The sequence below is a fragment of the Dipteris shenzhenensis genome, chromosome 2, assembly GCF_047967505.1.
Source record: "Dipteris shenzhenensis isolate YYH24624 ecotype China chromosome 2, Dip_SZ_1.0, whole genome shotgun sequence".
NCBI classification, from domain to species: Eukaryota; Viridiplantae; Streptophyta; class Polypodiopsida; order Gleicheniales; family Dipteridaceae; genus Dipteris; species Dipteris shenzhenensis.
In genome coordinates, this window is record NC_141597.1 from 43,959,163 (window position 1) to 43,982,951 (window position 23,789).

At 40.5% G+C, this 23,789-nt stretch overlaps 2 protein-coding genes and 1 pseudogene across 2 annotated transcripts; all 3 read left to right on the top strand.

Moving 5' to 3' along the window:
- Positions 1–852: 852 nt before the first annotated feature.
- Positions 853–2,771, top strand: LOC147904803 (uncharacterized). The gene is made up of 4 exons (XM_087396782.1): positions 853–1,189; positions 1,361–1,632; positions 1,845–2,065; positions 2,231–2,771. Exons 1-4 carry the CDS (start codon positions 1,045–1,047, stop codon positions 2,571–2,573), a joined length of 981 nt encoding a protein of 326 aa, XP_087252908.1. The 5' UTR covers positions 853–1,044; the 3' UTR covers positions 2,574–2,771.
- Positions 2,772–3,648: 877 nt separating this feature from the next.
- LOC147904804 (uncharacterized) lies at positions 3,649–4,635 on the top strand (annotated as a pseudogene).
- A 14,316-nt stretch (positions 4,636–18,951) lies between these two features.
- LOC147904805 (uncharacterized) lies at positions 18,952–21,123 on the top strand. Its single transcript, XM_087395566.1, has 5 exons — positions 18,952–18,971; positions 19,077–19,256; positions 19,491–19,762; positions 19,849–20,078; positions 20,196–21,123. The coding sequence occupies exons 2-5, from the start codon at positions 19,112–19,114 to the stop codon at positions 20,515–20,517; spliced, it is 969 nt and encodes a 322-aa protein (XP_087251692.1). The 5' UTR covers positions 18,952–18,971; positions 19,077–19,111; the 3' UTR covers positions 20,518–21,123.
- The last annotated feature ends 2,666 nt before the right edge of the window (positions 21,124–23,789 follow it).

Sequence of the window (23,789 nt, forward strand, 5' to 3'; positions counted from 1 at the left end):
ACACCATTTGTGTTGTTGTAGAGCCTCTGAAGTTTGAACAACTTAGGGGAGTGTTAACACATGCGTGGCTTTTTTGGGGGGAGGGGGAGGGGGAGGGGGGGCAGTGGGGGCGGGGACATGTATATCAATACCAGGGCCAAAGTGTTGATTAGACTGTTTACACATTGAGAGGCATCCATGGGCAGTCAATTAAACTAATCAGAGGTGAGTTTTTTAATGATGGTCAGGCATCTCGTTATACACACACCGCCCTAGTCCTACGTGAACTCCACATCTTTCCCTCCCCAAGCCCTTCCATGGGTAGCTAGACTTGGGTGCCCAAGGATGGACACCCTTCAAATCTTCCAATCACCTTTGTGTTCAAGGTCCCGCAAATTACAAAACCATCATTGGGTGGTAGTTGTGTGGGTGGGCACTCAATCTTTTAAAACATACGATGGACAGCTAGTATCCAATGGCTAGGGCTCTTTTTGGGTGCCCACACAATTTGGGGGTATGGGCCTTTCCCATACCCACTCAGACCAGCTTGGCAGGGCAGTCCCCATAGCATAGCTCCAAGCTGCCCTGCAACCGGTCACACCACCTTCTCAAGACAATTTGGGGGGTGCTTGGGCGTATTCGCACAGCTCCTAGATTAGATGCAAACCTCCTACAACTAGTTTTGAAAAGGGGGCAGAGGGGCAACAGAGGCTTTGTTGCCTGCAGTGGGGCGGGACAGAGGGGCTAGCTCAATTGAACCTACGAATAGCTGATTTTTCAAGACTAAGTGTAGCTCTATCATGCCACTTTCCCTCGATGAACCCCTCCATCCATCTCACACCATCCATCCTCCCCTCCACTTTCCGAGGATCCTCCCCTCCATCCATGTGACACCATCCGAGAGCATCTTCACTTCCATTCCATGTGGCCAAGTAGCTACCACGTCGCTCACAATTCTCCCAAGGGGGGTTCCTGAATCCTTTAAGCTGCTCAACTGTGTACTGAATGGGAGGGGAAGAGTTGAAGTTCAACTGTTTACTAAACGGTAGCTCAACTGTGTACTGAATGGGAGCGGATGAGTTGAAGTCTATCGTCCTTCCGGATGGACGACGACTCGCCTACCTCGAGTTTGGCTGCTCCGACGGATCTGCTACGCGATCTATGGTCGCATTGCATGGATTGTTTTCCTCTCGTCTCGGCGCAATGCCAGGTACCCAATACACTCGCATGTAGAAAAAAACACTCGGCAATGCCTCTTGCATCAGTAATGGAGAAACAAAACCAGAAATGGGCGGACGAACCGGTGGAAAGAAGCTGATTGCTAAGAGTGAAGGACGTGAGAGGCTATTTGCAACAATGCTGATGAATTCACAATGCGCAGGAGCCAGAGAGGAGGTTCTACGCGAGTTCGGCGTTAGGTTGATTGCCATCGACAGGCCAGGTTATGGCCAAAGCGATCCGCATCCTTCTCAAACGTTTCGTTCAACTTGCAAGGACATTGAGGCTCTGGCCGACGCGCTTCATCTCGGCAAGAGGTTTTGGCTGCACGGCTATTCGATGGGTGGGGCTTTCTGTTGGGCAGCGGCCCGTTACATTCCAGACCGGATTGCAGGCATAGCTATGTGGTCTCCTGTCGGCAATCTGTGGTGGAAGGTAAAATTTTCTGCTGGAACTTCTCAGGAATGCTTGATGTGGAGCAACTTCATTCCCAAAATATGTTTCTGATCTCTGTGTGTCTATCAAATATGGTATCCCGTCGGCAATATTTCTTCCCTTCAGCCTAAATTCATTAATTCCTAAAGCAATACAAGTCTTCAATCGCTTAAGAGTGAAGTGATTTCTGAGGGTTTTGGCCGGTTCAACAGGATATTCCAAACGAGGAGCGCAAAGCAATGCTCTCAAGCTACTCTGTTGTCGACAGAATCCTGTCCTTCTTCTGCAAATATGTGCCGTTCTTGGTTACCAAATGGTACAGCAGAATTTTGTCCTCGTTCTTGATTGATCCTGGAGTAGACTTGACGACAAGCCTGTCACCTGCAGACAAGAAGTGCTTGGAGCAGGAGAGGAACAGAGAACTAATGTTCAGGTAGAGACTCCAAACAGACTGTAGAAAAGGGGCTCGAATTATAAGGTGTAAAAAGGAAGAAGCCAATTTTTTATCTTTAAAGGCTTGCATACCTAGTTTGCCAATTTATAAGGGCTACTCTGTTAGAACTACTCTAGACTGAATCCAGGGAGGCTATTAATGCAGGGACAGAGTTGAATCCGTGAAGAGGAGTAAAGGCTTTGGAGTGGCCAAGGATTTTGAGCTGATGAACAGAGGCTGGGACTTCGAGCTGGCAGAGGTGGAGGGAGAACAATTGAAAGGGAAGAAGATCCACATCTGGCAAGGGCTGGAGGATCCTCTGGTACCTCCAAGGTTGCAAAGATGGGTGCAACAGCAGTTGCCTAGCTTTGTGCATCTACACGAGCTTCAAGGCCAGGGCCATGTCTCCTTGTTCTTTTCTAACATCGGCTTGGACCGCATTACATTGGAAACCCTCTTTGTCAATGAAGGTGAATTGGTGGAGGCCCAAGAAGAAAGTCATACCTAAAGAAGAGTTAAGGCATGTTATTGTTACTTCCTTTCTAAGCAGAACGTCTTACTTACACTCAATAGTGGATACTCTGTTTTGGGAACCAATAGAAAAGCCTCTCTCTCCTTTTATTGAAAGACCCTTCAGTTTTAACGAGCCTAAACAAAATTTGACTAACAAAATGTAGCTATTTGGGAGTTTTCTGCAAAGACCCTCCAAGAGGCTTACATTTGCACAACGCAATCCACAATAAATAGTTTAAACGCCTAGATTTTCTAGAGCTTACTCATGCTCAACGAGAAGCCTAACATGGCTTAGTCTTTAAATCTTCTTTGCTCTGTTCTTGCATCAACCAAAGAATGGTAGTAGTCATAGCTTTGAATCTTGCCTTAGGTAGCAGTCCCCTTGTATCACCATAATAAGGAATGGTAGTAGTCGTAGCTTCACACTGCCAATTCAGTGCAGATTTGTAGGCAATGGATGCATGTTAGGGCAAGCTTTCCTATATTTCTCTTCCAATCACTCCTCTAAAACATTTTTCATAATGGCATACATATGCCTCTTTCCATCATTTAGCAACCGTTGTCTTGTAACCTCATTTAGTGAGCACCCCATTGCATTTATGTTGACACTGATCCCATATGTCCATCCTTTGAAGGTCAGTTTGTGTCAAGACCTAGTGCTCACTAAATTTTTGTGAAGGGAGCTCTCCTACCATGTGATGGAACAATAGACTAACTAAGAGGTGGCACTCCTATGAGTTTCCTTTTTGTTGTACGATCCATTTTTACTTATAACACCCTCTTTATCCATTTTTGTTCCTTGTCTACCCCAAAGAAAATGCATAGCTTCCTTCTTCTACATTTTAAATTTATTCATTGTAACATATACGTCTTGAACGGGAATATATGCAAGATAACACGTGCATTTGTCGATGAGTCCATGGATTGGGAGGCAGAACGACAGAGCCTTCTGCAAATCCCTTGACGATCTCTGTAGAAAACTCGAAGTGCTTTTACTTTATCCAATTGGCTCAAGCCCACGTGAAAAGTTCCAATCAACATTGCATCTATTATTCAGCCTTAGGTCACAAATGGGAACTTACCAGTTTCCAATTGAGCTGCATGCCCATAATCGTGTCAAATTGCTCACCGCTCTCAGTGATCATCCCGAATCTCAGAAGCTTCCTTCAAAGGGGTTCGTGCTTCTGCCAGTTGGTGAGGATCAATGCTGATATTGCACTGATGACCTTGTTCTCTTCAAACATGAGAGTTGTTTAGCCTACTTATTTGGAGTAAAGGAACCGGGCTTTTTTGGTGCTCTTGATGTGGCGACACGCAGGCATATCTATTTCTGCAAGATTACCACCAGATTATGCCATATGGTCTGGAAAGATACAACCACTCTTGTATTTCAAGGACATTTATATGGTGGATGAAGGATAATGAAATCGAAGATAAGATGAAGCAGCGTAATGGAGAGAAGAATCCAATGGTATACTTGTTTTCTGGCCTAGACACAGACAGCAATTATTCCAAGCCTGCTTGTTTCCAGGGAATCGAAAAGTTTGATACTGATCTTCATATACTGCACCCCATTCGGACAGAATGTCGTGTATCATTATGAGCTTGATCTTCTGCTTCATGTTAATAGAATCTGTTCTGCAGGACATGTTGAGGTAATGCGCGTCGCTAAAGCAGGCATGTGTCACCCAGTGAGGCTGGTTTCCGACAAGTATCGGCGACCAGGGCGGATTCCTGGCCGTCAGAGGCGGTGGCCACGTGGCATACATCGAACAGTCCATGTGAAGAGAGATGCATCACAGAACATCGATTTCGGGACACGAAGCACGCGTTTTTTGATCGTTGGATTGGAAGATCGATCCAACGTGGACGGAGTGCGCCTTTTTTCAACTGTTGGATCGAGATCAGATTTAACGGTGATGAGTTCTTGGGAAAAGTGCCGGTGGCACGCGTTTCCAAAAATAAGGCCTCCGTTGATCAACGGTTGGAATCAATCCTCCATCGACCCCCGCCGCAGACGGAAGTTGAAGGTCACGGAACAAACATCGTTTCTATGATTGACATAACGTGCTCATTTCCGGTCAACGGAATCTTTAGCAATGATCAACGCATTATATATGGGATGCTCAGAAAGTAGTCATTTAAGCTATCAAGTGTGCACTCAGCTGGATTGAAATTCACAAGCTGGTAGAGCTGAAAATATTAGAGGCCCTTCTCAAAGGAGGCAGATTTGAAGCAAATGATGAATAGAAGACTAGGGGCTACCTTTACGCCTCATAAGTCACTTGTCCTCCTTTTGGGTTGCTCATATGCATGTCACCCAACAAAAAGGATGTTTGTCGAAAGCGAATTCATTTCCTTTGGACTTGATATGCATGACCTAGGCAGCTATCCTCAAAGCTTGGAAAGATCAATGGCACCTGGATTAAGATCACTTTGTATATCTAGGAAAGGCACTTGGATTAAGATCACCTTGTATATCTAGGAAGCTTCAAGAAGGAATGGTAATAATAGTCGATCCAAGAAGCTACTTCATTGAACATTTAATAGATTAGGCAATGACTCGTGTTGTTCAAAACAGATATTTTCCTATAGAAATACAAAAACCTTAAAGATCAAAATTTTAAAGGTTTTCATTGAGATTTTGCGAGTTTTAAGAAAAAAGTACAACTCAAAAAGCCTTGAAATTTGTGAAGTTCAAAGCCTTAAAATTTCAAATTTAAAGGTTAATTTTCAAGATTTGCCACTCACCTCACATTAAAACTCGATTTTTGGAGAACATTGGGCCGTAATGAGGAATCTAGAGATTACTTGCCTCATCAATAAGAAAAAGATTTATAGATTTAAGAGATTTAGAGAAGTTTGCCTTGAAGATGACATTGTGGTCATGGTTAATGGTTGTGAAAACCGACCAAGTGTTTGTATGAGATTCTAGATGTAGAAGTAGTTATGGTTGGAAGTCCTTGGCCATGAATTTAGTGGTCTTACTAGCAATCTTTGTGTTTATCTTTGAAACCATGGATCAGGACTAAGATACACGTGAGAAATTAGCTTGATTAAGATAGAACATATGAGATGAAAGCCTACAAATAAGCATTTAAGTCGAGTTATATTGAGAAAAGAGAAAAATGACAGCCAATATTTTTAGGATTGTGTGCCAAGAGTACTAGAGATCGATCATGCTTGGTAGTTTTCATATAATCTTAGCATCATTGGGATTGAGACACCAAGGGAGGCAAGTTTGATCTATAAATTTAAAGGAAAAGAAAAGAAAGATAACATGTGCATTCAAAAGAGGGGCTTTTGCAATTGGGGAGTTAGTATCTATTCTTCTTTTAAGAAGGGGCTTTCAAATTGAAATGCTAAAAAGCTCTTAAAATTTTGTGATGGGTTAGGGTAACAATCATGTGTAATGTAAGGGAATTTGATTTAACCCTTTAAAAGTATGAGTTTTTAAATACATAATGTCACCTTGGTCTTGTTGCACTATCCTTGTTAAGCAACCTTGGTAGAGCAACACTTTTTCTCTTTTGGGCTTCTCTTTTTCTTTGATGCCGTAGGATGCGTTATAAATCTTATTCTAGTTAAATTTCATATTGGTTGTCCCCGCCTTGCCTTGTTACAATATCTTTCAATCACAGGTGCATCTTTGATGCTATAGGATGGGTTATAGTTTTTATTTTGGTCAAATGTCATATTGCTTGTCCCTTGCCTTGCCTTGTTATAGCATCTTTTAATCACCTTCTCAAGTCATTTACCCAATTCTTTGGTAAACCTTAACAAAATGTTTTCACAATACATATAAAATGTCAAGACCTATATGTTGTTTACCTTAATCAAAGCTTAACCTTAAAGAAGTTCTAAATTAGCCTTTCAAGCCTAATAGTATTACAACTAGATGTTTCTTTATGTAAGAGGAATCATGATAATAAATAAAGGAAAACAAGTCCTCTCTTTCTCTCTCTCTCTCTCTCTCTCTCTCTCTCTCTCTCTCACACACACACACACACACACACACACACACACACACACTTACACAAAAACTTTTTTAATTGATTTTTACTTTTATTAATTTACTCCTTTAAAAATTCAACTTTAGTCTTTTGGTATATTTTCTTTAAAATTGATTTAATGCATTATTTATTAGTGCTTTCCTTTGTGAAATCATTATACTTTTATACACTAGAATCTGGAGCGATGTTCTTGTTCCTAGGTAAAGCAATAACAAGCCAGGGGAAACATGCCTATCCGATACTTATTTACTCGTTTTTTACTTGAATGGTGGTAGGTAAGTGGGCCCTGACCTTGGAGCTTGGACTACCAGATGGATTCAACACTTTTTGGTAACCCTACTGGGTTTTGGTTGTAATAATATATTTGAAATCAAACTTAATTTTAGTTCTTCAAGTATTTATCTCCCATATCTAAATTATTTCAGATTAATGTTGTTAATATATATATGACTGAATCAATTGTATGGTTCATTTATTGATGGGATTATTAAATTTAAACACACAAATTGACACACACACATACACAAGATCTTACTACAAGTTTGCTCATGTTTTTCTCCAAAAAAATAGTTTGCTCAATTAGAATACACTCAGAAATATTAAGCACGTATAATGGCAATTGGTTATTCATTATTAAGGAAATAGCTAAGGTGCTAGGAATCTCATCCTATGGCAACTTTCAAGAACTTGCTCAATGAGGTATAGGATATGATTACCAATCTCCATCCCATAGTTAATGAGAAGTTTGAACTTCTTGCACAGCTAATGTAAATGTCTTAAGAAATCTCACAGGATAGCTAATAGACAAAAACTAGATGTCCCAGATGTGGGAGTTATTTGTTGCGCTTATAGAGAAATGGGATATTATGAATATGAGTGTCATATTGCCATTATGTCTATTGTTTGAAGCATAGGAATAAACAAAAAATTTACAGAAATCTCTATGATGCAACCAAAAGTGAACCCAAACCTAGTAATTAGCATTGAAAACTGAGTCTATAGCTAAAACTAATAGAGTATCTAAAGGAAAAGCAATCCAGACAGCATCCACATCAAAATCAATATCAAAAGGAAGTTTCATTCGTTGAGATCCCCATGATGAGAAAGGAGTAAACATAGAAGATTTACTTGTAGAGGATCCTCGCATGCTAAAATCCCCTAAATAATAAATATCCAATTTCAAGGGTGAGGCATGCCATTGATATTATTGCATCATCAAAGGTAATCACTATTACTTTAATGATGGTAGAATAGAACTACCCTAGATCTGCATAGGGATCAAGGTGGTAGACAATCACAATTGTGTTGACCACTGGAAACCACACAAGAAGCTTAAGTGAAGGTGGTTGAGGTGATGATGGTGGAAACCTGACCGAGGTGGCAATGGTATGAGTGGATCTATCCTCAGGTATGATCATACCTGACAATAGATCCATTTATACCCTTCTAAATGATCATCACACTTTATAGAATCCATTTGATGATACCATTGCTAAACGAGTGGCAACGTGGCCAAGGTGGCAATGGCAATGGTACAAGTGTGAATTTGCATATCCACAAGTATGTGGATGGAAAAGTGTAGATGACCAATCATCAAAATGCTTGAAGCCATAGAAAATGTCAAAAACAAGATTGAATACCATCAAAGGTATGCTGCCCAAAAAGAGGAGCACCTTAGACAATGCGAAATGGATTGTAGAACCAAGCACGAAGGATACTAGAGGTGACATCAAAACTGAGAATGGTGGATAGGGAACAGAAGAGAAAGACCAGCCTCACGGAATGGTTCACTTACAACTGATTGCAACATGATGCAGATAATTTGCTTTACAGTGATTTTCTATGCGAGATGGTCTGGAACAAATCCAATAAAAAGTGGTCTAGAAGAAGGTGGGGCAATAGCATTGGTAGGATGTATAACATGTCTCCATCTGCTGGTGAATTATATTTCATGCATATGCTACTTAACGTTTGCAAGGGTTGTAAGTGTTTTGATGACTTGCGCACTTTTGATGGGCAAGTTTACCCTACTTTCAAGGCAGCATGTGTAGCTAGAGGGTGGTTGTTGGAAAGTGATGAGGAATGGTTTATTTGCATGCAAGAGGCCGTTTTACATCAAAATAGCACACAGTTGAAGCACCTTTTTGTTACAATTTTGATTTTTTGTGAGCCAACATCTCCACGAATTTTGTGGGAAATATTCTCAAACGATCTATCAGATGATTTCTTCCATGCATTGGAATCAAGTATGGTTGACCATCATGGATTGGCATGAAAGGAGGCTCTATGGCACTTGGAGCACATTCTCCAACAACATGGGAGAAGGTTGGTGACACACACACTTTTTTTAGTGAAATCTTATATTTATGTGTGGGAAACCCCAAAAAGAGATAAAAACCCACCATTAAGTACAAAGGAAAAATTTACAAGTAAAGCCTCAGAGCGAAAGTCATGAGGCAGCCTCTCCATGGAGAAATGTATTCTTTACATATATCTGATGTAACTACCATGTATTAGCTATAGCTAAGGTAGCTACCATCCTGATTGTAGCCATCTTGGCTACAGGACAGAATGTCTCATCACAATGAACGCCATATTGCTAGGCATAACCTTTTGCAACTAATCTATCCTTATACCTACTGATGCTTCCATCTACATTATGTTTAATTTTGTAAACCCATTTGCAGCCAATGATGTTTTTACCTTTCGACAAATCTACCAGCATCCGTGTGCCCCGTTTGCTGAAAAAGCATGCATTTCTTCATCATGGCTTCAACCCACTCATGATTGCTTACAAATTCATCAAATGTCTTCGACTCTTTTGCATGTATTACATTGGTCATATATGTAAGTCTATGTATCCATCATAGGTAAGCCTTTGCACTGGGCACTTCACCCAAGTAGACCTACAAGGTAAAGAACCTTCCAATGTACCTCTTGCATGATGTTTTGGGCTGATTTGTTGGTCAAAATTAGCAGTGCCATCATTAGCATTATGACCAATATTTGTGCTTCCCATCTCATGCATGTTTGGGCTAATGGGGCTGAATCTATACCATTGAAGTCTTGATCATGTATAACATCCAAAGCTGCGATATAAGGAATACTCCTGGTACTTCTTATATTTCCTTTGTTGCTTGAGTTTCTCTGCAACCTACCTGACCATGGATTCCAGTAGTAATCCTGCTTGCACTAATGGATGACTCTCCAACATGTGGCTGCCCATTCTCCTAAATCTCTGGCGTATCAATACATGAATCTAAAATTACATGCTGTGGCTTATACCAGCTGTTAAGCTCATCAAACACATCTCTACTAATGTGAAGCTCTCTAGTCTCACTGGATTGTAACACCTGTACCGTTTTGACTCCGATGCATAACTGCCTTTGGATCAAGTTTTCTTCTCTTCTCGTCAGGTACATGAACATAGCAAACACAATCAAACACTTTTACCCCGTTGTATGCCTCTTCCACTGTCATGTTATGTATTGTCGTTTTAGGCATACTATTCATCAAATACACTATGCACTACACTACTTCTACCCAATAGTACCTAGGCATACGGTTTTCATTCAACAATGAATGCCCACCTTCTATGCTCCGATATTTGCTTTCTGCAACACCATTCTACATGGATGCATACACACATGAGACCTGCTTTTTAATACCATGTTGTTGCAAGTAAGAGGGAAACTCTTTTGACATCTACTTTCCCCCTCCATCCAAACGTATGGTCACAATGCATTGACACGTCTCTTTCTCAACCGTGTCTTTAAATCGTTTGAACTTGTCAAAGACCTATGATTTCTCCATTAAGAAGTATAATACCTGGGTTTTGCATGAATAGTCATCAATAAAAGGCACATAATACTTTAGCCCACTCATGCTAGGCTACGAAGCTGTGCATACATCTGTGTGCACAAGCTCCAACACCCTACGAGCTCTCCATCCTTCTTGCAGAAATGATTTGTGTGCTTGTTTGGCAAACTAACAAGCATCACATACACACAATGGCACATTTGCTTTGAACTTCAGAAATCCTATGACTATAGCTAAGGCTAGGAGACCTTGTAACCTTTGGTAATTCACATGGCCAATGCACTTATGCCACATCTCCAAATTTGAAATTTCAGCATGCAAAAGCCTCTTGCTTCTCCTTTGGCATAATAGCATTTAGCTTAAAAATTCTACTGACTTTCTTTCGTTAAGCTACTATGTGCATGTTCTGAAGGTATCAAATATTGTGCATCCATGCTTGTCGAACCTAACTTCCAATTCTCTTTTTGTCATTTATCCATCTGACTCTAAATCCTTAGTAATGCTTGGCAGAATTTTCTTCCTTTTGTTTTCAACATGTATGGACACATTTCCAGTGTGGGTAATTGCATGTTTGCTGTCATCACCTATATAGACATATGAGACACTCTTAACTGGTTCCATCTCATCAAACCACTCAACATGTGGTGTCATATGATTGGATGCTCCTAATTAGGTCCACATCTTCTACTGTGATTGAGATATAATGGATAGCTTGATGTGTCTTTTTCTTCCACGCTTTTACTTGTGGGTCATCATCTCCTTGCAACATTGCCTTTGTGCCTTCCACTACTCCCACAAATCTTTTCCAATCAAGTAATTCTTGATATGAAATCGCCAGCAGGGTAGCCATTCTTTCCCAATTTGTCACCAATAATAACCAATACATTTGCATTAGTTTCAGCCATCTCTTTTTCCCTGCACTGTCTGCAAAAAATCCAACTAGGCCTTTCCTCAAAACAACAACTATCTATTGCACAAATCTATGTGCATAAATTATCACAACCTTCCTATCTTAGGTACAAAGCATATCAGACCCTGTTCTTACTGAGCATAAATAGTGCAAACATGGCTGCTCCAAACTTGGACAAATGTTGTCCACAATTTCTTGCAAGTACACCTCTTTAATAGGTAATCAAATGCATCCATAAAACTGCCCTAGCTGAGCATAATTACTGCATCAATCACTGCCTTGACATTGCATATATATCTACCAACACAACATCAATCCTTGCTCTTGCTGAGCACCAAGCATCACATCAACTTGGCAATGCCCAAAAAAATGCATGTAATGGCATAGACTCTTCTTCTCAATTGTCCACTGTGTATTACTTGCAAGAAAAACCTCACTCCCCCACTTTTCCTTGCCTTTATGGCAGTGCTTGTTGCAACAAGGAACAAATGAATAGATGCAGAGAGTATGTCGTCTGAAAATAAGATGACTTTTTTGCACAATACACAAAGACCTATTACACTTCTAGAAACAAATTTGTAACCACATGAACGTGTAAGGCTTGTTCTACTCTTCGATTTGAGTACTAAAACTCCTCAAACAGAGACTGGCTACAAAAGTTATGAAGAAAGCCGTGGACTAATGTCTAGCTGTCCCAACGATGACGTCTGTATCTTGACCTTGATGCTTCCAAGTGGTCAAAGAAGGTGAACGACCACCACTCTTGAGCTAAAGCTGCTCTGGAACTCTCTCTTGAAGGGATGAATTCAAAGAATCTCTCTTTTTGAGGTGGAGCTAGTGAGAATGCCACTTACATATACAATTCTTTTTTGTGCTCCAAGGGTTATGGGAGTAGACAAACAACTCAACAAGCCTATGATGAGGTAGATTAGAAGCTTGGGTGTCTTTCAATGGATGTTACAATAAGAAACGACCTGATCTTGGAAGAGAAGAGATGATACAAGCTCCACAAATCTATCATAGAACTTGTTACAATAAAAGATCCCAGAAGCTTCAATAATCTCTCAAGAACACTTCTACAGGAAGTATAGCATGAAGTGTCTCCACCAACACTATCTGTTAGAGCGGATATGATGAGAAAGCTAAGAGCTCAAGACTCTCATAGAGTGGTTTCTCCAATTCTTGGGTGGTCTCCATTAACATGAATAGTCACAGTGGATGGGATGAGAGAGTCTGACCCTCCTCTAATACCATGTCACAAAATGTGACAGGAATCATGTACATACACTCTCACACACAGAACTGGTGGAAGGTTGCTTCTTGAGCTCTTCTCTATTGCATATCTAGAGTGTGTTACAATGAGAAAATGACTAAGTGTGCCTTATATATGATAGGAACCACACAGACACACTATAGTTAAGATGCACTGTAGCTAGAAGCTATGTGTCCTACTTATTTCCACATAGACGATTATCCACCTATCCATAATGAGATGGAGGATAGACTCTGCATCCTGTGTGCAATGTACATCAATTGTTTTTGCTTCACTCCCTAGAGTCCTCTCTCGGTATTTGTATCCTTTTTGGTCACTCTATTGAGGGGAGACATTTCCCAACAGACATGGTACCTCCGCAAGAGCAACACTCGAGCAGTGCCCTCTCTCCATCCTCTTTCAATAAACATAATTGTCTTGGTGGAAAGGTTGAATATCTATCATATCCTTGAGTGCCTTTAACAAGCCAGACCCAATGTCATGCCTTTGCTTGGTAGATCTATATATAGTAGTACTTATATCTTTGGAAGTAGTAGTACATAAACACAACAAAATTTCGTACCTTTTTATTTACTTGCATTTTCATTACTATGGTGAATACGTCTCCACATTTTGTATTAGTATTGTTAGCATACAAGTCCTTTTGTTTTATATACAACTATCTTTGTCTTGTCGACTTGCTCTTTTTCTATTATTAGCAAAACTAACAAGTATAAATCTAAAGAGTTTGGAAATTTACACTATTTATATTAGTAGTACGATAAATGGTATTATTTATCTTCTCTTCTATTGCTGTACAATTTAGATTTCTCGCAGAACTATGTAGATTGTTTCTTTGCTATTGATATACATTTCATTATGCTTTAATTACAAGTAATATCTTATTGCCATTTTTTTGGTAAACAGTTATGCTCTACTGTTAATACTTTCTATGTATTTTCAATACAACTAGGTATTATGTAGTTTTAGAATTAGCATCTATGTCATGATGGGGTTACTGTATATTATGTGAGGTTATTAGATATTATTATTTTTAAAGTATTGTTATTAAAACATATTAGATTTTATTGCTATACAGATCCATTCACCAATGCAAACATAACCATGCCAAGGATGACTAAGTTGGATAGATGATGTATTAACAAGTTCATGGGGACGTTATTTGCTAAGCCTTAATAGATTTGCATGTCCACTAAGAAACGATAAGCATAGGCTCTCAATTTAACAACTATAAGTTGGAATTTGTAGATGTGCACATGTAATTCAATATATTGCCAAAATTTGGTGCAAAATGTTGTATATTCACAGGGTTTCAATTTACTATACTTTAACATATTCATTTTTGTAGTATAATGGCATAATAAACTTTTATGTTTGCAAGCCTTGCTCCCACATCATAATTTCTAATGCCAATTACGAACCCTCCTTTTGAACTCCAAAAATACTAAAGAGGATCAAGCTCTCCATGTTGATACGTTTTTTTAAAAGGAACTATCCATGTTGATACTTTAACAACCATGTGTGCATCCACTTTTGTACATAATGATCTTATTGAAGTAACACAATCACCGACCCACAATCTATAATATATCTTCATGTACATGGAAATATAACCAGCGATATTCCCTCAATCAAAGAGAATCAGATTCAATTTCTTTGAAAGTTATGCCTACAATAAATACTGCTAGTAATATTACATGAATTTATTTTAAAAATGGATGTCCTTTAAGAAACAATTAAGTGCTAAAATAAAATGATGCCATCCCATGTCTCTTCATGTACAACTAGAAGGGAATCCCAACCTTGTCATTAAGAAGCAAAGTAGCAATAATGAGGGGTGCATGCAATACTTGTTGGATGGCGTGCACTAGCAAGTAGGGTGAGATTGATATGTAAAGGAGACTGAGGCCTTGTGAGAAGAGGGAAAGAGTTTCTAGGTCATGCCTCAAGGGGAGAGGGCCAACAGGTAGATCCATGCCATATTTTTTTGGCAGCATATGATCATGCCCAACCTTAATCTTCCCTTACTTCTAAAGAATGGGGCATATAGGACTCCCATTTTGAGCCATCCAACCAATATAGTATACTAGTGGCATGTAAATGGCTAACAATCTAGTTCAATGCTTCCTTCATGAAAATGGTAATGAGCGATACATTGGCCAAGTAATGATCATTGTGTTCATGCACTAATCCCACATGCGGACATATACTCTCAAGATATGACAAAATATGGAATCTGAACGTACATCTAAATGTAAAATATCCTTTCTTGTCCTAGACATGTACCATTCTTCCCCTCTATAAATAGTTACACCCTAAAAAACAAAGCTAGGATTTTAGTTTTTTGAGATTCATAACTCCCCCAAAGATGAACCACTCATTTAGCCTATCTTTTCACTTTAGAGTATGGTCACAAATAATTATACTTTGACTTTATTTACAAAATAATTCTAGAACCTCTTCAAGTTCATTTGGAATGTAGGTCAAAATCGTCATGCATCTCTATTGCTTGTCTTAGAACTAAACTATCTCCATCTCCAAGTCTTTTCTTAAGTTTACCAAAAGCACATGAGAAAAATTGGATGAACTTTGATATTAGATGTGAGCTTTAATTTTGAAATCCTCATATGATAACAAAGGGTTCACAATCTCGTGGGACATCTTAAAATAATTCCTAGCTCTTAAAGTGCTATGATCTTTGGAATTCTACATGCACCCACATGGATTCCATAAGAATCGTAGGTATATGGCTTTAATTCGAATAAAAGTGCTAACATCCTTTACATGTATTGCAAGAAGTCTTGGTGCTTGTATTAATCCTTTAAGATATTTTTTGGGAATATAAGTGCTTCGAGTTGAACCCTTAGAAACTCAATTCAAATCCAAATTAAGGATGGGAATAGTGATTCAAATTCAAGTCTCTAAGCACTGGACAAGTTCTAAAAAGAATTTCGAGCTTTATTGTCTTGGTATTTTTGGGGGTGGGTGTGTGCGGTTAGGTTACATTTAGTTGCTAGGCCCACTCTATACTTGTCACTAAATATAATTGAATCATGCACTCGCTAAGCACTAATTTCACGCATTCATGATGCATGAGAATTTGACATAGACATCATTATTTTGTCAAATTGTTGGTGAGGCATTCCATAGAGTTTGATGGTTTTCATATCAAATATTAGTGTGGTGTGAGAGGAATAAAAAAGAACGTTTTGGTGATCATGTTTTTGGTTGCATTTGTTAGAAGCCACATACATATAAAATCCACCAAAAACAAGTTCAAGCTTCAGCCCCAACTTTTGTATGTTATAACATGAGTCCATTCAAAGAGTATGGCAAGAAAACTCTCTATCACTATTTTCACTTCATTGAGTATATATCTCTCTCTCTTGGTATACACACGATATGTGCTTTACATTTATTAGCATTTGCACTAGCTAAGGATATAACTTGGTAATGGAAATTTGTTCACAATCGTGCAAGCTATTTGAAAGGGAACATGCTTGATTCAAGAAAAGAACTGAAAGAGAGTTGGTCTTGTTGGTTAGGACCATCAAATATGTGAAATCAATAGGCCATGTTTGCTTCAACAAATCTCATGAATATGATCTCTTTACAACTTTGAAACCATGTGGATATCAATACATGGCATTTATAAGTAGGGTTCACACACGTGGACAATAACCCCAACTTACATCCAAGGTTAGGATGGCTTTTAAAAAAAATGGTTCCTACATATGACATTTGAGAAAAGTTGGTTGTAGTTTCTCTTTTCGTACCCTACAACCACATTCAAGGGGAATACACACCTTAGCTAATATAAGCAGTAGATCAAGTTGGTTCTTAGGATTGAGATTGTGCACACCAATAATGATTGCATACACATCAATTTGCATGTCAACTTTTCAAAGTGCATGCCCATATTTAACCATAGTCATGATATTGTGTTAAGCTACGACTTATAAGTTTTCTCCCTTTTGAAAAGGGGACTCTTACAAGATTGCTAGAGTTTGATCCGGATACACAAATCAACTTTGATTTTTGTACTTTGTTGAGTGCTTTTGTTTTTTCCCCACCATAAGTAGAGATTGAAATGGGTTAAAGAGGTGCTTGCAAATGGTCAATTAAATATGAACTTGAAAAGTCATGGTTCATAACATTGATACTAAGAGAATTGGTGGGCTAGCACTATTGTGCTCGATTGAAGAGGTGCAAAATGGATTTACTAAGCGGGCACTATGGGGCTTGGTGGTCTTCATCAAGGGTTAAGCATTTGTTACAATGATAAAGAGTGAGATTCTCCCTCTATAAAAATCCTCCCGTTTTCTATTTTGAAATTGACAACTTAATGTTTCAATATTTCTTAAGAGACTCCATAAAAATTTGGAGGTCTTCTTAATTTGGATAACATTATCCCAAGATGAAAGCAACAAAATATTCCATATGAAGGTTTGTATTTTTTACACAATTCAATTCACCTTTCCACATCATTGCATAATAGTATTAGTACTTGAATTGCCTTGATCCAATATCTTTTCATCCTACACTATTGATCAAAGCCTCAAATGTAGCGTGCGAATCTTGAAATCTCATATTTAAAGCTTAAGAATAAATTAGTTCATTTGAAGTTAATCCAATGTTCTCAAATTGTTGATTGAAAGAGTTTATTGATGTTCTTGGACATGTCCTAGCCTACATTACATAAAATAATTAATAAAATGAAATAAATTAAACATATTGATATATTTTGAAACAAATATTTATATACCTCATGGTATATATTATTAACATTATTTGTATGGTTATATATTTCACCAAATTTGATGGCATTATATATTTCACTCAAATTTTGATGGTGTTCTATTAATTGATTTTGTTGTATACTATGGTCATATCGATTGTAAGCAAGTGCTCCTTTCTCTTATGATGATCTTGATACTTTTAAAAGGTGTAGCTCTCTGTGTCTCTTATTTTTTTGCAGCCCTTTTGCAATTAGATCATTGGATAACCAATGCTCCATTCTTTAATAGTTTTCAACAACCTAAATTCTAATAGGGAATCATTAATGAATTGATTTTTAAAAAGTTTTAAGCAAGCATGCATGTAAGGAGTAAGTTTGCTCTTTGTAGCCACGATGTTCAATTCCTTTGCAATAGGTCTAGTTGGGGAATACTTGCATTGCTTTTTTTGCCCATGCTTGCCAATGCTTTGAACAATCGCTTGGCTGTTGGTGGAAATATGCTCCTAAGTGATAGCTTGAGCATTCATAGCTATGCATCTAAAAAGAAACCTACACAGTCTAGGCTCTTGAGTGACCATGATCTAGCATTGAAATCCCATGAATAGTGAAGAGGTGCATGATACATTTGTACAGATCTTTGGTTAATTGAGGGTTTCATCTTTGCTATATGATGAGAAAACTTTCCAACCATGAAACTTTGCTATTTGACATTTCAAGATTTTCTTTTCAACACATATTTTCCATCCTTAGATATTTTAATTGCTTGGATGATAAGGTGTTTACAAATCAGAGCCACCTATGCCTGTCATGGTGCGTTGAATAATGCATTTGGGTGGTAGGCATGTAATCTTGCACCTTTATGGGTAGTCCCCATGGTGCGCAAGTCTCTAAACATCCTAAGCTGTTCGGAAAAAGAGAGAGCATCCAGCCCTTTAAAATTTCAAATTGGCTCAGTCTTAATAGGAAATCGGTCAATTGGAATTTAGTTATATTGCGAGTCAATTTTTGGTTGAAAATTCAAATTTGCAGGTTTGATTGCCATTCAAGAGGAAATGAGCTGGATGAGCTTTTGTTAGCACTCCCTCCGTAGAGGTAGTAAGTGGTGTGCTTAAATCCCCATTTATGGAGATTATCCTTAAAAAATTTCCCTTTAATAGTCCAAGGCCCTTTAAAAAATCATTTCCCTTTAATAGTCCAAGGCCCTTTAAAAAATCATTTGCTTTCGCTTTTGTATAAAAAAGCACTTGCTTTACCACTAGACTAGGAGATAGTGCCCACAGGTCACTAGTGTTCATGAAATTTTTGGGGAACCGATACAAAAACCTCTAACTTCAAAATTTATAGGTTTCTTTCAAGTTTTTGCAAGTTTTTTCACTAAAATATAACTGAAATGGCCTCAAATGTACAATGACAAAGACCTCCTCTTTAAAAATGTACACTTCGTATCGGAAGAAAAATGGAGTTCACATTACATTAAGCCCCAGATTTTCGTGAACACCGCCACATGCGAGTGGTTGTTTTGCACTCTGGATCATTGGGTGTTCCAAGGCCTAAGCTCTTGGTAATGGAGGTGAGCAACATGGAGAAAGAATTTGAAGGATTTGCAAGTGTGGGAAAGGACCCGGAAGTCACACGTTTAGGTAGGGAAAGTCCTCTCCCAAGAAACAACCCAACACCCAATAAATAATTGTAATTTTTCAAATAGGGACCCCCTATTTATGGAGCTTTGTTTCTTGGGGTCTTAGTTTCCTTGCACTTTGCTTTGTATAGCTCGAACGCCATGGACGGTCCCGTCAAATTTGTCTCTCTGCCTCATGACAATCGTCGCATCGCTTATAGTGAGCTCGGTTGCCTCGACGGAACCGCTTCCAGATCCCTCCTCGCCTTGCACGGCTTGATGTCCTGCCGACTCTGCGCAATGCCAGGTACCAATCCCACTCAGTGGACGTGAAAAATTCAGCACTGAATCAGACCGTGTGCCTGTGAGCTCAATTTGAGGTGCCAATCTGTTTTTCACACGGATTTGGAGCTGTTTGGTTGGTTTGTGCCTTGCACATTAGTATTTGGAGCTGTTTGGTTGATTTATGTCTTGCCTGATGTGCAGGAATCACCGACGATTTGGAGGTGTTTGGTTGATTTATGTGTTGCCTGATGTGCAGGAATCACCGAGGAGACTTTGAAGGCGTTTGGTGTCAGGCTCGTGGCAATCGACAGACCTGGATATGGACAAAGTGATCCGGACTACTCCCAAACCTTTCAATCGAGCATCAAGGATATAGAAGCTGTAATAGATGCATTGGATCTTGGCAAGAAGGTTTGGCTGCTGGGTTTTTCGATGGGCGGTGCCTTCTGCTGGGCTGCCGCTCGCTACATTCCGGAACGGATCGCTGGCATGGCCTTGTGGTCTCCCGTCGGTAATTCTAGATGGAAGGTGCGTTTACAAGCTTTGTCTGCAGAATTCATTGCATTTCGGAAACCGCAATTGGCGTAATAGGCTCACTGAAAAGGTGGTTGCAGGGAATCTCGCGAGAAGATCGAGCTGCGATGACGGCTAATTATTCGAGGGCAGAGCGGGCGCTGTCCTCGATTGCAAAGCTGCTCCCGTTCGTTGCATTCCGGTGGTATGCAAAGCGGTTGAGCGAGAGTATCGCCAAGGGTCCGGCAGCAGAGGACGCGGTCAAAGCGGGACTATCGGCAGAAGATTGGGCATGTCTGCAGAGGCCTGGCGTGGGGGAGCAGATGAGAAGGTAAGCTGGAGAGGATCTACATTTCAAAGACTAAGTTTTAAGCATGGCAAAGGTGCATTTAGGCAGTGGAACCGATCGCGGTATTCAGGGTTTTGATGGCGACTTACTGCGGTGCAGGGACTCGGAGGAGGCTGTGAGGTACTTCAAGGGATTCGGGGTTGCGAAGGATCTACAGCTGATGAGCAGGAACTGGGGGTTTGAGATTGGAGAAATTGGCAAGGCACTGCAACAAGCCAATGCGAAGGTGCACATATGGCAAGGTGATCGGGACAAGCTGGTGCCTCTGCGGATGCAGCAGTGGGTGCAGAAGCAGCTGCCCACCATTGTCTCTATGCACGAGCTCCCTGGAGAGGGCCATATGTCTTGGGTGTGCTTCAACGACTCGGCTCATCGCCTCACTCTCTCCACCCTCTTCCAACAGCAAGAACATTCTCTATAGAGAGGTCCGGCACTTTGCTGCTCAACTGCATTTCACTGGTAGAGACCCCAAACGCCACGCCTTTGCGTAACTATACAACCTGTCTCTGTCGACCTTTCGCAACAGTAGGAATGCCCAATCCCTTTGTCAGCCCGGCCTTAAGCCATGCCTTTGCTAAACCACCCGGTTTCGCAACAACCAGAACCCTTTAATTAGAACGGCCTATCATCTTTGCTCAGCTTCACAACTGCGATCCCCTACTCAGCCTCTCCCTTTAGGTGAATGGGAGCAGCACGAGCAGGACCACACGAATCGGACCATGGCCTTGAGTCATACATGAAGTCCCGCACATGGATGTTCTCTAACATGTCATGATTGTGTACTGAAGTAGCTTATTCATGAGCCTGTGATCAGAGTGGATATCTCGGCGTTTCCTGGAGAGGTTACAAGAGGGGTAAACCCATACTGACATAGGGGTGTAATACACAAAATCACTGTTATCTTGTCATATTAGAAACCCTTATTTAAGAGCTCAAGATCATAGTTAACTTGAGGAGGTCATTATTGGATTAATTTGCACAAGACGGATAATATTGAAATCCATTTACACAGGCTTAAAATGTATTCACATCGTAATTACCGATTTTTAACCGTCTTCCTTAGCCTTTCCTTCAGAGGCTTCTTTTTGCTGTGGAGAGCAAGTCTTTTCAAGTATGTTGTAATGTTTCTGAGGAGCTTCCTACTTCTTATATTGATAAAAATTGTTTTCTTACTAGCGAGTTTTGTGAGTGACTGGTGGGTGAGTGTCTTTGCCATCAATAGATGTCATTGCACCAAACATTTCTTTATTTTCGCTTCAATTTTTTCCCTTTCTTGAGCACACAAATATGTTCCGAGTAGTGGTTCTAGTATCTCCTCATAAATGCACATTATTGCAGATTTGGCTGTGGACCCAGATGAGCAACAATTTGTTGAAAGGGAACACCTACTCCTAGCAAATGGGGTCATCTAGTGTGGACAGGATAGTTTCCACGGGCTGTGAGAATAGAGGGAGTAGCGTCCATTTCTCACACTCTTGCCATGGCTTAGGGTTGTATCCATATTAGCACCAGCAAATAACTTTGTCCTCATTGGCATTTTGGTGCTACCCTCTCGAGTTCAAGAGAAGCATGAGTCTCATCCTCTGCTCATTGGAGGACTAGGATTTTTACCCTTCCGTACAGACAAATGGGGATGGGATTTCTCACTTTGCCTTGAAGGTTGCTCACAGACTTTAATGAGTTGGAGTTGCTAACCAGTGGAGGTGATCAAGAGGCTTGTCCAGGTTGTTGCAGATTAAAATGCTGGAAGGAACAGGTGGTGATCCTGTCAAAGCCTTTCAGTAGGGGATGAACCTATTGGTGATACCTGGATTGCATGAGGAAGCTGGCATGTTTGTGATCGGGACTTGTGCCATAGGCGATTGGTGCTGCATAGACAGTACTTGTGGTTAATGATGGTTTACGAGTATGGAGCTGGACTTGGAGGAGCAGGACCTCCAGATTCGAGGACTATATCGTATAGTTCCAATAAGCTTATGATGGAGCTGATCATGCATGGGTGTTGGGCCACAATGGGTCAGTGAGAGAAGTGTGGGTCACCTCCCCACCTCTAAGACCCCTCGTGAGGACGACATGGGGGAGGATGACGAGTAGCATGGGTTTGGAAGTAGGGGGATTGAATGGAGATGCCATTTGGGCAGCAAGCTGGCTGTCATATGGGTAGTATAGAGCTGCCCTTCTTGGATAGTTTTAGGGGGACACCCTGTCCAGTCCTGCCATGAACCCTTGTAGTGGGCCAATGGGCTGGGGAAAGATCATCAGGAATGAGCAGCAAACAAGGCCCTTAAATAGGGCAGGGGAAGCAGCTGGTTGGCTAGACTGGATGGTTTGGTGGGTTCGAGTAGAGGTCGGCAGACTCACAGGTCAGTTGTACTGGTCGGCCAGTTTGGAGGGGTCAGCCTTTAGGTCTGCAGACCCACAGACCAGTCTGATCAGTACAGGGCCAGTCGGTCAGTTTGGAGGGGTAAAGAGCCCATTAGGTATCAAGCAGCAGCCTGCAGACCATCAGCAAGGATGAAAAGCAGAAGTGCTTCAAATCTGCCATTGAAGCCACATTGAAGGCACGCAGGCTGGGGGAAATCTTTGGACTCTGGAGGCGCCAGAAGGTGTAGAAGGACAGCATATGTTGCATCCAGCAGCCCACATCAAAGAGGCAAGATGCTTCTTGCTGGTGGTATAGTTAGAGCACAGTTGTACGGGGTTTGTCCTATTTTTAAGCGTATTGTCTTTGGCTGAACAGTTCATCAGGTTTCTAGCTTTTGTTAATGCTATTCTATATATGCACATGGAGTGAATTGTGTTATGTTGCATCATCTCAGCGAAGTCTTCCCTTGCATGATCTCAGGGAAGTCTTCCGCTGGCTATAGCAAGCAAGCTACCATTTGTTCCTCTTACTGCATTTCCCCCTCTGTACTCACCCTAGCTAGTTGGCACAAAAAGTAAGCTTCATCAGCTTGTAGGGGATGCATGTGTGAATCTTGGATGCCACTTCCCAGCAAAGAAGAAATGTCATGAAGTGAATTCCCAGTCACTAGCATATACGCTAATGCTTTGGCTTGATATCACTTAACTAGAAAGCAATTTTTTAAATCATTGTCTTGCTAGAGGAGTGCTATAGTGGAGACTCAAGCCGCAAAGTGTGATTCTCCATGTGTTTTTAACCTTGTTGTTGCTCTTTCATTCTGTTACTAATTTTGTCCTGTGATATCTGTTATGAGCAGTAAGTGAAGGAACAGCACTTTGCTTCTGAGGATTTCTCTCATCTTTTTATGGGAAAAAAGTCTTGAATGTGCCATCATTTGTTAGGGAAATATTCAATGTAAACTATGCATGAACAAATAGGAAGAGGAGGGCTTCCATTCTCGCATGAGAAATATCTCAAGAATTGAATGCCACTGTGCTTATAATTCAGGTCAAACCTTTGGCGACTATCTGCTTCCTTGAACCTTCTTATCCCGGACTCCCATTTTCATGCACTCTGGACTCCCCCCTACCCCCACTTACCCGCTCATTCCCATCCCTATTTTTGCGTGCCAGCTCGACTCTCCTACTCCCTCTTCCCAACTTCCACTCCCATGCATATTTTCCACTCCCACTCCCACTCCCACTCCATGGGTGCTCTTTGTGCAGCCACGGCCACCTGTTCTCTTACTGTACTCCCTTTGACTCTCCTACTCCCACTCTTCTCGGCTC

Bases quoted from the DNA above. Each gene is read 5' to 3' on its own strand.
- LOC147904803 (XM_087396782.1), top strand. From the start codon at position 1,045: ATGGGAGCGGATGAGTTGAAGTCTATCGTCCTTCCGGATGGACGACGA. The intron at 1,190-1,360 runs GTACCCAATACA...CACAATGCGCAG, and splicing joins TCGTCTCGGCGCAATGCCAG to GAGCCAGAGAGGAGGTTCTA. The intron at 2,066-2,230 runs GTAGAGACTCCA...CTATTAATGCAG, and splicing joins AACAGAGAACTAATGTTCAG to GGACAGAGTTGAATCCGTGA.
- LOC147904805 (XM_087395566.1), top strand. From the start codon at position 19,112: ATGGACGGTCCCGTCAAATTTGTCTCTCTGCCTCATGACAATCGTCGC. The intron at 19,257-19,490 runs GTACCAATCCCA...CCTGATGTGCAG, and splicing joins CCGACTCTGCGCAATGCCAG to GAATCACCGAGGAGACTTTG. The intron at 19,763-19,848 runs GTGCGTTTACAA...AGGTGGTTGCAG, and splicing joins TCGGTAATTCTAGATGGAAG to GGAATCTCGCGAGAAGATCG.